Source organism: Carassius carassius, chromosome 3 (genome assembly GCF_963082965.1).
Source record: "Carassius carassius chromosome 3, fCarCar2.1, whole genome shotgun sequence".
In the NCBI taxonomy this organism is placed as follows: Eukaryota; Metazoa; Chordata; class Actinopteri; order Cypriniformes; family Cyprinidae; genus Carassius; species Carassius carassius.
The window spans coordinates 44,092,540-44,106,650 of record NC_081757.1 but is presented as its reverse complement, the minus strand read 5'-3'; the positions used below and the strand labels follow the sequence as shown (position 1 = coordinate 44,106,650).

Genomic DNA, 14,111 nt, shown 5'->3' with positions numbered 1-14,111 from the left:
TTTAATAGTTACGTCCTGAAACTAAAAGAACCAAAGTCCCATTCACCTTTGTGAAGAAAGAACAAACTAGTGAACTAGCTTTCACGTTTACTTGCTTTGTGAAAGAGAAAAAAAGTGCTTAAGGTCTACAAATTAAAGAAGACCAGTGATAATCTTCTCTTAAAGTCTACAGTAAATCAGTTATGTGAATACCAATTCTACTGTAAGAGTCACATTAAACCACTGAGATGAGTAAGACAGAAATACCTCTCTGTGTAGCTGTTGTCTCGGGGGTTTGAGGAGTCTGTGTCTCTGTATAAGGAGGAGGATTTCAGTTCTGATGCATCATATTTGATCAAATACATCTTAGCTCTGTTTGACTTCATTGTTCATTGACTGATGTGTGTCAGTGATCATGTACCTTGTTCTGGAGAAGCTGCTGTAGTTTGACTGGATTTCTTCTCAGAGTTTGAGCTGCTGACTGGAATCAGTGTTGAATCAGCTGAAGCTGCAGAAGAGGAATGATCAGAACATAATAATAATAATTATTAGTATTATAAATACATTACTAAAAACTGAATGTAAGACTCAGGCAGCTAAAGCTCACACAGACAGTTAAAGAGAAACACAGTCAGACATAAATGTAGAAATGTAAGGTTATATGCTGTTTATTTGTCATGCATTCAATTTTAAAAATGATTAATATTTAGTAATATTTAGTACAGTTTTTCAAAGGCATGTTTTGTTATCTATTTAAAGTAACTAAAGTGTAGACAAGACACAGTGCATATCTGAAGGCATCACTGATGATCTTGTCTCCTGAATTCTGTTCAGTGATAATAGAAGTAAGACTTTGCAGAGGAATCTCTTTTGATCAGAAACAGCCCTGATTACAATATAAACACATGAAGTTATTAATACCTCAGTTATATTTATATTACCTTTCCATAGTAATGCATTGTCTGATTTGAAAATTGTTTTATCAGGATGATTTTTTTTGGTATTAAGCTTTCAAATAATATGTAACTTATGATCATTACAAAAATATGTGATAGGTAAAATGTAAACAAAAATAAAATTATTTTAAACAAAATTATTTTAATGGTAAAATATTTATTTATTTATTTATAATTTTACGATCGTTCGTTATTGTTTGACGTGCGTTTCCCAACATTGCACATAAAGCAATCGCACAGCTGTGCTTCACGTGCTACGTAGGAGTCGCTCTCCGTTTGTCAAGTGCTGAAATGTCATCTTACAGATGGTTTCATCGGGCGCACGCGCCTGGCCCTAAATTAACTTCCGGTCTGTGTTGTGTACATCGGTCTGGCTGCGGTGCCTTCTACAAACACAGGTAAAGTCAAGGTGATGAGTAGACTGAAGTTGGGCTCAGGTGGTTGTGCTGTGGGATGTTTATAATTTTTTTTTTTTTTTTTTTGGCGGGGTTAAAGAAATGTAGTGTTGTTATCTGAACACATGTCAGTGTATCTGAGTGAGGTCTTCAGGTCACAGTAAACATTGATCTTAACAGCTGATTCTGGACCTGCTTGTGTAGGAGCTGCAGCTGATTTAGAGCTGGTGACTGGAGACGTTGGCTTTGTTTCGCTTGGAGCTGGAAAAGATGAATGTTCAGATACGTCACAGACTACCGTCATATTTAAATGACTGATGATTAATTGTTCATATAAATCATTTACTTGGATACTTGACAGTATATGTGGCTGAGGTCTTCAGTTGATCTCTGTGTTTAAGCTGACATCTCCACTCTCTGTTGTGATCTTCATTCAGGAGTGTTGTAGTCAGAGAGATGAGACACTGTTCTGAGGAGAATGAGATCTGAAATCTGGAGTCTGTCTGCAGATTCACACCAGACTGATTCACCCAGATCATCTCAATACCCTCAATACGGACTAAAGTATCACAAGTGAAGTTATCATAATAATAATTATATAACTGACAGGAGAGATTTAGAGAGCGGCCTGATCTGGTCTCAGACTGTGAGGATGATGAAGACACTGAAACAGAAAATCAGACAGAGATTACATGACAATATTACTGTTTAATTCAACATATAATCATAATATTCACAGAGACACTGACCATGAAGAACATGCAGAAAAACTTGTGCATCAGCTCCTTGTTGTTGTCCATTCACATATTGTCTGCAGGAGTAAAGTCCACAATCTTCTTTTGTGAGTTTCTTGATGTTCAGAGAGCAGTCAGAGTCCAGACTCAGTCTCTCGTGTCTCTCTGTGTCAGTCTTCTTTATTCCTAAAGTAATCAGTTCAACTGTCTCTGACGGTCTGCCATAGATCCATGTAGTTGTTGTGCAGTCAGAAAGAGCTTTATTACAGGACAGATGGACATCTTCACCAGAACTGAAGAACACACGAGAATTATCCACTCCACTGATACCTACAGATAATAATAATAATAATAATAATAATAATAATGTGGGTTAATGTCTTGATTATGAAATCACTGATTCTTGAGACAAAACATATCCAGCTACTGTAACTGTGGGTTTAAAAATGAAAATATTTTAAATTTAAATATTTTGAGGGATTACTGTATTTAAAACAATTATCCCCTTCAATGTAATTTTGTAATTATTATCTCAAATCTATGACTCTTATTGTGTTCACTACATCTAAAAGAGTGCCACAGAGAATGAATTTAATTCATTAATTAATTTGTTATGAAGATGAAAAAGAGCTTGTTTTATCAAAAGCAACACTTAATAATATCTCATATTAAAGCGCGGCTGTTTTTCAAGCACGCGTGTGTGTTTCATAAGGTGTTTAAAGTTGTGTCCTCTCTTTCTGTCAGCAGCGTCAGATCTTGATTAAAATGTAAAATCATCAGGGAATCTGAGGGGCAGCTGTTTCTCTGAAGGACCCTCGTCACATTCCTCCTCTGCAGAGTACATCAGTGTCAGTTTATAGTTTTACAATATTTTAAATCATAATGTTAATATTTCCTGTGTCACAACCATGATATGTCAACACCATCCTCCAGTTTCTGATAATAATATTAGAAATATTTAGATCATTGTATTCTCCTGAAGCAGGTTCTGTCAGCATCAACAGAGAAAACAAAGCAGCTGCTTCATCAACTCGATTAGTTTTGTGAAAGAAATGACAAATTTGTCACCACTGTCAGATGTCACCAACACCATATGATTTTTCTGTCTGATGTTGGTGACAGACCAATGATGGAGATGACACTCAACGTGAAGTGATCATATTTTATACATAATACAGCTGATTTATATTCTGATCGTGTAAATCGGAGTCACAAAGATTTTTCACCTCTTGAACGTCTGGTTGCACTGGTTCACCATTGAGAAATTGGGTCACATGTGCTAATGGAGCCCAGATAAATTAACTAACAATGTGAACCTGGGTGTTGTACCCTTAGGTTTATTTAACTAATGACCTAAATAACTATGTGTGTCTGAGCCAATAGCTCAAACTTACCTCGGTAGAAACACACACTCTGTGTCATTAACAAACAGGAATCACACTGTGAGCTGATCGACAAAGAAACCCCCTTCAACCACCTGATTCAGACTCGGCAGCATGAGCCATTAGTTTTAAATTTGATATTCAATGTATTTATTTATTTTTCATTAAAGTTCACTGACATTAATGCAATGGAAATGCTTACCTTTAACTTATTAATAAGCTAACAGCATATTTGGTGAAATAATAAATCACTGAACAGTGTTGGGGGTATCGAGTTACAAAGTAATGGATTACAGTAACTATATTACTGTCTTGGGTAACGAAGTAAAGTAACGCATTACACTAATAATTTTGGTAACTACACTACTTTACAAGACTATAGGAACGCGCTTTCCTGCGTTACACATGCCGTGTTTGCCTGTGTGTAAAGTTCTGGGCTGGGTTTCCCGATAACGATTGATCTTAGCACTTAAGAGTGTTTTCTACGAGTAATTTTACGATCGTTCGTTATTGTTTGACGTGCGTTTCCCAACATTGCACGTAAAGCAATCGCACAGCTGTGCTTCACGTGCTACGTAGGAGTCGCTCTCCGTTTGTCAAGTGCTGAAATGTCATCTTACAGATGGTTTCATCGGGCGCACGCGCCTGGCCCTAAATTAACTTCCGGTCTGTGTTGTGTACATCGGTCTGGCTGCGGTGCCTTCTACAAACACAGGTAAAGTCAAGGTGATGAGTAGACTGAAGTTGGGCTCAGGTGGTTGTGCTGTGGGATGTTTATAATTTTTTTTTTTTTTTTTTTTGGCGGGGTTAAAGAAATGTAGTGTTGTTATCTGAACACATGTCAGTGTATCTGAGTGAGGTCTTCAGGTCACAGTAAACATTGATCTTAACAGCTGATTCTGGACCTGCTTGTGTAGGAGCTGCAGCTGATTTAGAGCTGGTGACTGGAGACGGTGGCTTTGTTTCGCTTGGAGCTGGAAAAGATGAAGGTTCAGATACGTCATAGACTACCATCATATTTAAATGACTGATGATTAATTGTTCATATAAATCATTTACTTGGATACTTGACAGTATATGTGGCTGAGGTATTCAGTTGATCTCTGTGTTTAAGCTGACATCTCCACTCTCTGTTGTGATCTTCATCCAGGAGTGTTGTAGTCAGAGAGATGAGACACTGTTCTGAGGAGAATGAGATCTGAAATCTGGAGTCTGTCTGCAGATTCACACCGGCCTGATTCACCCAGATCAGATCAAGACCCTCAGAACGGACTGAAGTATCACAAGAGACTCGATCATAATAATATAACTGACAGGAGAGAGTCAGAGAGCGGCCTGATCTGATCTCAGACTGTGAGGATGATGAAGACACTGAAACAGAAAATCAGACAGAGATTACATGACAATATTACTGTTTAATTCAACATATAATCATAATATTCACAGAGACACTGACCATGAAGAACATGCAGAAAAACTTGTGCATCAGCTCCTTGTTGTTGTCCATTCACATATTGTCTGCAGGTGTAATGTCCACAATCTTCTTTTGTGAGTTTCTTGATGTTCAGAGAGCAGTCAGAGCCCAGACTCAGTCTCTCGTGTCTCTCTGTGTCAGTCCACTTTATTCCTAAAGTAATCAGTTCAACTGTCTCTGACGGTCTGCTATAGAGCCATGTAGTTGTTGTGCAGTCAGAAAGAGCATCATTACAGGACAGATGGACATCTTCACCAGAACTGAAGAACACTTGAGTCACGTCTCCTCCACTGATACCTACAGATAATAATAATAATAATAATAATAATAATGTGGGTTAATGTCTTGATTATGAAATCACTGATTCTTGAGACAAAACATATCCAGCTACTGTAACTGTGGGTTTAAAAATGAAAATATTTTAAATTTAAATATTTTGAGGGATTACTGTATTCAAAACAATTATCCCCTTCAATGTAATTTTATAATTATTATCTCAAATCTATGACTCTTATTGTGTTCACTACATCTAAAAGAGTGCCACAGAGAATGAATTTAATTCATTAATTAATTTGTTATGAAGATGAAAAAGAGCTTGTTTTATCAAAAGCAACACTTAATAATATCTCATATTAAAGCGCGGCTGTTTTTCAAGCACGCGTGTGTGTTTCATAAGGTGTTTAAAGTTGTGTCCTCTCTTTCTGTCAGCAGCGTCAGATCTTGATTAAAATGTAAAATCATCAGGGAATCTGAGGGGCAGCTGTTTCTCTGAAGGACCTCGTCACATTCCTCCTCTGCAGAGTACATCAGTGTCAGTTTATAGTTTTACAATATTTTAAATCATAATGTTAATATTTCCTGTGTCACAACCATGATATGTCAACACCATCTTCCAGTTTCTGATAATAATATTAGAAATATTTAGATCATTGTATTCTCCTGAAGCAGGTTCTGTCAGCATCAACAGAGAAAACAAAGCAGCTGCTTCATCAACTCGATTAGTTTTGTGAAAGAAATGACAAATTTGTCACCACTGTCAGATGTCACCAACACCGTATGATTTTTCTGTCTGATGTTGGTGACAGACCAATGATGGAGATGACACTCAACGTGAAGTGATCATATTTTATACATAATACAGCTGATTTATATTCTGATCGTGTAAATCGGAGTCACAAAGATTTTTCACCTCTTGAACGTCTGGTTGCACTGGTTCACCATTGAGAAATTGGGTCACATGTGCTAATGGAGCCCAGATAAATTAACTAACAATGTGAACCTGGGTGTTGTACCCTTAGGTTTATTTAACTAATGACCTAAATAACTATGTGTGTCTGAGCCAATAGCTCAAACTTACCTCGGTAGAAACACACACTCTGTGTCATTAACAAACAGGAATCACACTGTGAGCTGATCGACAAAGAAACCCCCTTCAACCACCTGATTCAGACTCGGCAGCATGAGCCATTAGTTTTAAATTTGATATTCAATGTATTTATTTATTTTTCGTTAAAGTTCACTGACATCAATGCAATGGAAATGCTTACCTTTAACTTATTAATAAGCTAACAGCATATTTGGTGAAATAATAAATCACTGAACAGTGTTGGGGGTATCGAGTTACAAACAAATGGATTACAGTAACTATATTACTGTCTTGGGTAACGAAGTAAAGTAACGCATTACACTAATAATTTTGGTAACTACACTACTTTACAAGACCATAGGAACGCGCTTTCCTGCGTTACACATGCCGTGTTTGCCTGTGTGTAAAGTTCTGGGCTGGGTTTCCCGATAACGATTGATCTTAGCACTTAAGAGTGTTTTCTACGAGTAATTTTACGATCGTTCGTTATTGTTTGACGTGCGTTTCCCAACATTGCACGTAAAGCAATCGCACAGCTGTGCTTCACGTGCTACGTAGGAGTCGCTCTCCGTTTGTCAAGTGCTGAAATGTCATCTTACAGATGGTTTCATCATAATAAACATGAGCACGTACTGCACGTTTAATAATAATAATAATAATAATTCCTTACGTTTATGTGTTTAAATATCAAAACGAGGCACAGGTGTTTTTATATCACTGTATTTCTGAAGGAAGACTTGCATGTTATATGCCTGATAAAGCAGCATTTGTGAGCATAGCTCTGCTTTGTTTACAGCTGTTATTGGGAAACCTCTATTTCTCGTGCTTTAAAGCATCTCCTGCTTGACATTTCTTCAATGTTTTATTTTTAATAGTAACAATTTTTGTTTACCAAAAAATAAAGTTTGCTTAATTTTCAATATTTAAAAGAAAATCTAAATTATAAAAATAATGTTTTATGCCTTCATTTGATAAATAGAAAAATGTAAATACACAACAGAATTTCTGAGGGGGAAAAAAAAAAATCATAAGACTATTTTAAGAAAAATTGAATAAATGAAGTTGTTTTTATGCATTTAAATAATTACACATGCTAAAAAAATCAAACATACGGTGAAGAAAAAATAAAACATTTCACAGGGCCCTAAACATGTAATTTTTGTTTTTAACATTTAATAAATTGCTGTGAAAATGTATGTGTTATGATTTAAATTAATTAGACATGCTTTTTGATTAATACAATTAAATTTAACCATTAAAAAGGAGTTGAGAAAAAATAAAAGAGAAAAAATGGAATCCAGAAAAATTCAAACGGAAAACGGAATTTGGAAAAAAATAAATAAAGTAATAAGTAGTGAAGTTACTTTTCAAATGCAGTAACTAGTAAAGTAATCTCATTACAATTTACAGAAATAACTAGTAACTAATTAAATTGTTTGAGTAACTACCCCAACACTGTCACTGAACAGCCTGTAGTTGTGATGTCATATGCCTGGGAATAATTCTGCCTCAAAAGCAGCTGCTCATTTATTTTGATTATTTAAAGATTTTCAAATTGCATACTAAGAATGGTAATGTTTGCATTGTATGAACACATCATTGCTAAAGGCATGGCTCGTTCCAGATGGTCTTGAACAGGACACTACAGTGACTTTTATTTGAAAGTGAAAAGTGAAAGTGAAAGTGACGTGACATTCAGCCAAGTATGGTGACCCATACTCAGAATTTGTGCTCTGCATTTAACCCATCCGAAATGCACACACACACAGAGCAGTGAACACACACACACACTGTGAGCACACACCCGGAGCAGTGGGCAGCCATTTATGCTGCGGCGCCCGGGGAGCAGTTGGGGGTTCGATGCCTTGCTCAAGGGCACCTAAGTTGTGGTATTGAAGGTGGAGAGAGAACTGTACATGCACTTCCCTCACCCACAATTCCTGCCGGCCCGGGACTCGAACTCACAACCTTTCGATTGGGAGTCCGACTCTCTAACCATTAGGCCATGACTTCCTTATTTAAATGTTTATGCATGTTTTTATATTAACTGTGTCATAGCATAACATAGAAATACTGTGCATGGTGCAGCTGAGGAATAGTAGCTAGATGAATGCCTATTTTACTCTAAAACAATGTCTACAGCAGACTTGAGCAGCACAACGTGACAAAGTCAGTAGACCCGTTACGATAGGTAAAGCTGTCCGCAATATACACAGTGATACAGCTAACGCAACACAACTTCTGCTTCTGCTGCTATGATATGTTAGTTAAGTAGATGCTGTTAATGATATTCACAATGTTGTAGTAGGATTCTACTAAGCGAGCTGTTGAAATTGTAATGGTTATTAGAATTTACGAAGCATAATCAAGCCCTGTTGTATAAGCAAAGTAATAAATGCCTTTGCACTTTAAAGAGTTAAATTTACTCTCCATGATTTATCACTAAAATTTCATCCACTAAATCTCTTTCTGCTGCTGCTGCTAGCAATATAATGACTTGCTATGCATGCTGCTACTAATATGATCATTTCTAACCTTGCATCTGATTTTGCTATGCATAAAAGTTGCTACATTGCGATCTGAATAGCAACGCATGCTGGGTGCTGCACAAAAGTACTTTGAATTGCTACTGCCCCTTTACGAATAACCGAAACCAACCAATTAATGCTTATTTCACTTTCAAGTGTTATCTTATCACAGAAATTTGATACAACTAAACGTGCTTTATGTTGCCGCTGCTATAGCAACAATAACTGGATTGACATGAAGACTGCTGCTAATATTTCTAAATACATGATCCGAATTTGTTGTGTGCTGCTGCTATTAGATTTCATTAGCTAGCAATCTGAATAGCTACGCATACTGCTGCATGAATGTACTTAGAATTGCTAAGCCCTTTAAATAAAATGAAATGCAAGTGATGCCTATTCTCTTGAGGAGTTCACATACCAGTATTTTATTATTTTTTTAAGTCACTGAGACTTTAACAGTTGTAAGTTTCTTTAGATAAAAGCATCTGAAAAATGAATAAATGTGAAAGTAAACTATGGTCTATCTACTGCTTCTGCAACTAAAGCATGATTTGATTTGCTATACATACTGCTATTAATAATAACTCGGTAATAAGGCAATCTGATTCTGGATACTGCTGCTACGCTCATGAAAATACTAGAAAGGCTGTAACCCATCAGTGCAATATCACTGAAATCTCATCCAACTAAAAGTACTTTCTGCTGTCCCTACTATAGGAATAATAATTGGTTGCTACGCAGATTGATATTTGCGCCATTATTCAACGGCCAATGAGAGATATCAATATCTTAAACTGTTTTGCGCTTGAAATGGCTGCAATAACTGTCACAGAGAACAGAGAGTGCTTGGAAGAAGGGAGAGGATTTTTTCACATGTTTTAATTGAACTGAAATGGCAGAAATGCCCTTGGTCCGTGATTTCTTCCGAGGGAAGGGGTGTGTGATATGAAGTTATTGGACCGTGGACGATATAAATGTGTCCACGATCTGATTTTGAAGAAATATCGTTTTACTGTGCTGCAGCGCAAGTTCTATCAGCTGCAGTTCTGGCGCCGCGACCATAGACTGACTGAGACACATGCAGTACTGCAGCTCCCTACAAGCAGAATACGGTTTTCTGTTTTTTTATTTTTTTTATTTTAATTTTACTACACTCCTTTTTAATGGTTAAATTAAAGTTTATTAATCATAAAGTAAGGTTTTATTAAAAATAAAGTTTCGGCTCCCATTCTTGTCAACCCTGACCCCACACGTCAGTTCGTGGTGGAGGTCGACGCGTCAGAGGTGGGAGTAGGAGCAGTGCTTTCACAACACGCTCCTTCAGACGATAAGATGCATCCCTGCGCATTCTTTTCTCATCGACTATAGCCTGCCGAACGTCATTATGACATTGGTAACAGAGAGTTGTTGGCAGTTAAGTTAGCGTTGGAGGGGTGGCGTTGGCGTGGCGGTGGCATTGGTTAGAGGGTTCTGGGGTACCTTTTATCGTTTGGACCGACCATAAGAATCTTGAATACATCCGATCAGCTAAAAGACTCAACTCCAGGCAGGCTCGGTGGGCTCTTTTTTTCGGATGTTTTGATTTTGTTCTCTCGTACCGCCCGGGGTCTAAAAACATCAAACCCGACTCTTTATCTCTTATTTTTGATCCATCCGAACGCCCGGTCACTCCCGAGTGTATTTTACCTGAGAAAGTTGTCATCTCCACTCTGGTATGGGAGATCGAATCGAAGGTCAAGACAGCCTTAGAAGGGGTAATGCCTCCGCCCAGTTGCCCACCGAGTCGTTTGTTTTTTGCAGGAGGGGTTACGGTCCGAAGTTATTCGATGGGGTCATTGTTCCAACGTGGCTTGTCATCCAGGAGTGACTCGCACATGTTTTCTAGTTAAGCAACGATTCTGGTGGCCACTTATGGCTCGCGACATTCACAATTTTGTTTTGGCTTGTTCAGTCTTTGCCACTGGTAAGACATCTAACCCACCCCTAGACGGGTTACTTCGACTGCTGCCTGTCCCTTCAAAACCTTGGTCCCATATCGCTCTAGATTTTGTCACCGCCCTCCAGCCCTCTAATGGCATGACGGTTGTTTTAACCGTAGTGGACCGGTTCTCGAAGGCGGCACATTTCATCTCCTTGCCCAAATTACCTTCAGCCAAGGAGACAGCGGTCACAGTCATAGATCACGTCTTTCGGTTACATGGCCTCCCGATGGACGTGGTCTCTGACAGGGGTTCCCAATTCGTATCCAAATTTTGGCAAGAATTCTGTAAGTTACTGGGGGCCACAGTCAGTCTGTCCTCGGGCTATCATCCCCATAGCAATGGTCAGTCTGAGCAAGCCAATCAGGACCTCGAGGGAATGTTGCGATGCCTGGATGCCAAGAATCCGTCCTCCTGGAGCCAACAGCTTTCTATGGTGGAGTACGCCCACAATTCGTTGCCAGTGTCATCCACGGGCCTCTCGCCATTTAAGTGTAGTTTAGGTTACCAGCCACCAATTTTTCAGAGTCTGGAATCCCCTCCGCTCACGCATTCGTCCAGAGGTGCCGCCGTACTTGGATTAGAGCCCGTGAGACTCTACTCCAAGCAGGGGGGCGCATGAAGGCCAAGGCCGATCGCCACTGGTCAAAGCCTCCCGTTTACGTCGTGGGTCAAAAAGTGTGGCTTTCTACTAAGAATATTCCTCTCCGCTCCGTGTCTAGCAAGTTAGCTCCCAAATTAATTGGCTCGTTTCCTGTCACCAAAATTATTAGTCCGGTGGCAGTCCGACTATAACTACCTCCGGCGTACAGGAGAATTCACCCCGCCTTCCATGTGTCTAAAATCAAGCCCATGTTTTATTCTCCCATTAATCCGCATGATCCCCCCCCCCCACCGCAACTCGTAGATGGGGAACCCACGTATTTGGTAAACCGCATTCTGGACTCGAGACGGAGGGGACGCGGATTTCAGTACTTGGTGGACTGGGAGGGTTACGGTCCGGAGGAGAGAAGTTGGGTTCCTGCTAGGGACATTTTGGATCACTCCCTTATCGATAATTACAATCGACAGGTAAGGTTGTCTGGGAACGCCAGGAGGCATTCCTAAGGGGAGGGGTACTGTCACGGTTCATGAATCGGCTGTCTCACACTGAGGTGTCTGTGTGAGTGTAATGGTATGGGTGTGGTTACTCGTTGTGTTGATTAGTGTCACCAGCTGTCGTTGATTTCACCTCCATATATATATCAGTAAATTCCCTTTGTCAGATCGTTGTGGTTGTTCCCTGGTGTGCGTCCTGTTCTTGTTTCTCGTCAAGCCCAGTTCTCCGTTGGATTTCGTCAGTTCTTCGTGTCGTTTGGATTTCCTCAGTTCCTCGTGTCGTCTGGATGTTCCACGGTTCCTGGGTTTCTCTTCACGCTCTTCACCGCACCACCACCGGATCGCCATCTCGTCCCTGCTCCACCACCACCACCACCTGATTGTTTGTCCCCGGCCTGTGTCTTCACTCTGACTCTCATTATTATTATTAAACTTGTTAACTTGCATCTTGCATCCTGTCATTATTCATCACAAAAATAAACAATGTATGTACATTAAATAGCCTACAAATGTCTGCAAAAGATGCTAAAAGGCCTGATAACTGCTGTTGAAACACTTACAGGACGATCAAATCCCTGTTTAATTTTGACCAACATTTAATTCAAATATCCACTTAATCTTTCATTTTTGGCCACCTTTTTGCGATAGAAATGCTAGCCTCTAAAATTTCTTCAACAAAAACATGCAGACATCACAACCCTTACAAAGACTAAACCTTGAACAACAAACTTAAAAAAATGCATTTGCTTTAAAGCCCTACTGGTTATTTACAAGTTTTATTTGTGTGCTGTTCTGACTTGCTTTTTTTTCTGAGCACACTCAAAACCTGAAAACCCTTCAAACTGTGCCCTATTACTGAACTAAGTTATGTTTTGTGTTAATACTGTCAGAACACACAAGGTTTATATATAGCACCAGTAGGTTATGTCTAAACTGAAAGAAACAGATGCATGTCTGTATATTGAATGTGTGCAGGTCTTAAAGGGACAGTACTGAACATGCTGCCACTGTAATTAAAGGGATTGTTCACCCTAAAATTTAATTTCTGTCATTGTTTATTCACTCACATGTCCCAATCCTACAGTATATTATTTTTTTCTTGTGCTGAACACAGAAGAATATATTTTGAAGAATCTGGATAACCAAACAGTTGCTGATCACATTAACTTTTCTTTTTTTGTGTGGAAAAAAATACTCTGGAAGTCACTGTGAACCAGCAACCACCTTCTTCAAAATAGAGTTTATGTTTAGCAGAAGAAGGAAACTCATTCATTTAAAACATACTCACTCAAAAATTGTTTTAAACGAACGAGTTTAAAACTCTATTTTATAAAACACTAACCTATTTTAATTTTTGGGTGAATTATTCCTTTAATGTTAATAAAACACCAAACATGAAGAGAAAAATCACTCAATACTACATATATAGATCATAAACAGATGTCTTTACCTGTAAGAAGTGCACAGAGAATGATCCGTCCCAGCAGACACATGTGATGCTTATCAGCCATTTTCTGTTTCTGTCAGTCTTTCTCTTCACGCTATAATTAAAGCTCTTCTTTTTAACACCATCAGCTCATCCTGTGGGTGTTAACTTCCTCTGATCTCAGCAACTGACCATTGAGCAGCATTTCACTCACACTATACTGATGAAGAAAAGAAGTTTCTATAAAATACTGTATAGCAGTTAGGTGTTTTTTGATTCTAACTTATAAAGTGACCTCTGAAACTTAACTCTGCTATTTTCCATTTACTTCACAATGTTATTCTCCTCGTTATTCACCTATAGCAGCTAATGAAACGTAAGACTCACCCATAGGCTTACTTCCACGTTTAGGAAAAAGGTGGATTAGCTGTTAAGATTTTGAAATGCGTAACTACAGAGTGTGAGAACTCATTAGTTTTCCCACACTTGTTCAACACACAGTTAACAGTGCGCTCATCTCTGAAGCCAGTTTAGACTGATGGCTGTGAATTCTCACACATTCTGATGACATTTCCTGTTTTTCTTTTCTTTACGTGATTTTCCTTTTATAAACTGTGCCTTTTTGCTATATGTGGAGGTACTCACAGAATTTTATTTCAAAGTTTTTTAAAAAAAAAAAGAAACTGAGACCGGAACTGATGTGAGTGTGACTGGAGTGAAAATGAGGGGCAGAAAAAAAAATACGAGCTTGAGGGCACAACAGACGTTGTGGTATTACAGTATTACAGACG

The 14,111-nt window shown here is 38.6% G+C and overlaps 2 protein-coding genes across 3 annotated transcripts in view; both read right to left on the bottom strand.

Moving 5' to 3' along the window:
- LOC132127618 (obscurin-like) overlaps window positions 1-14,111 on the bottom strand; it is a 499,117-nt gene that overhangs the window by 96,979 nt on the left and 388,027 nt on the right. For both annotated transcript variants that reach the window (XM_059539573.1, XM_059539582.1), the window contains one exon: window positions 247-291. In XM_059539573.1, coding sequence (XP_059395556.1) covers window positions 247-291 — 45 coding nt within the window. The remainder of the gene's footprint in view (window positions 1-246; window positions 292-14,111) is intronic.
- LOC132127736 (uncharacterized) lies at window positions 4,380-5,236 on the bottom strand (the record flags this gene model as incomplete). The annotated part of the gene is made up of 2 exons (XM_059539805.1): window positions 4,380-4,817; window positions 4,903-5,236. Coding segments are annotated over 2 exons (654 nt in total), but the record flags the coding sequence as incomplete, so codon positions are not given.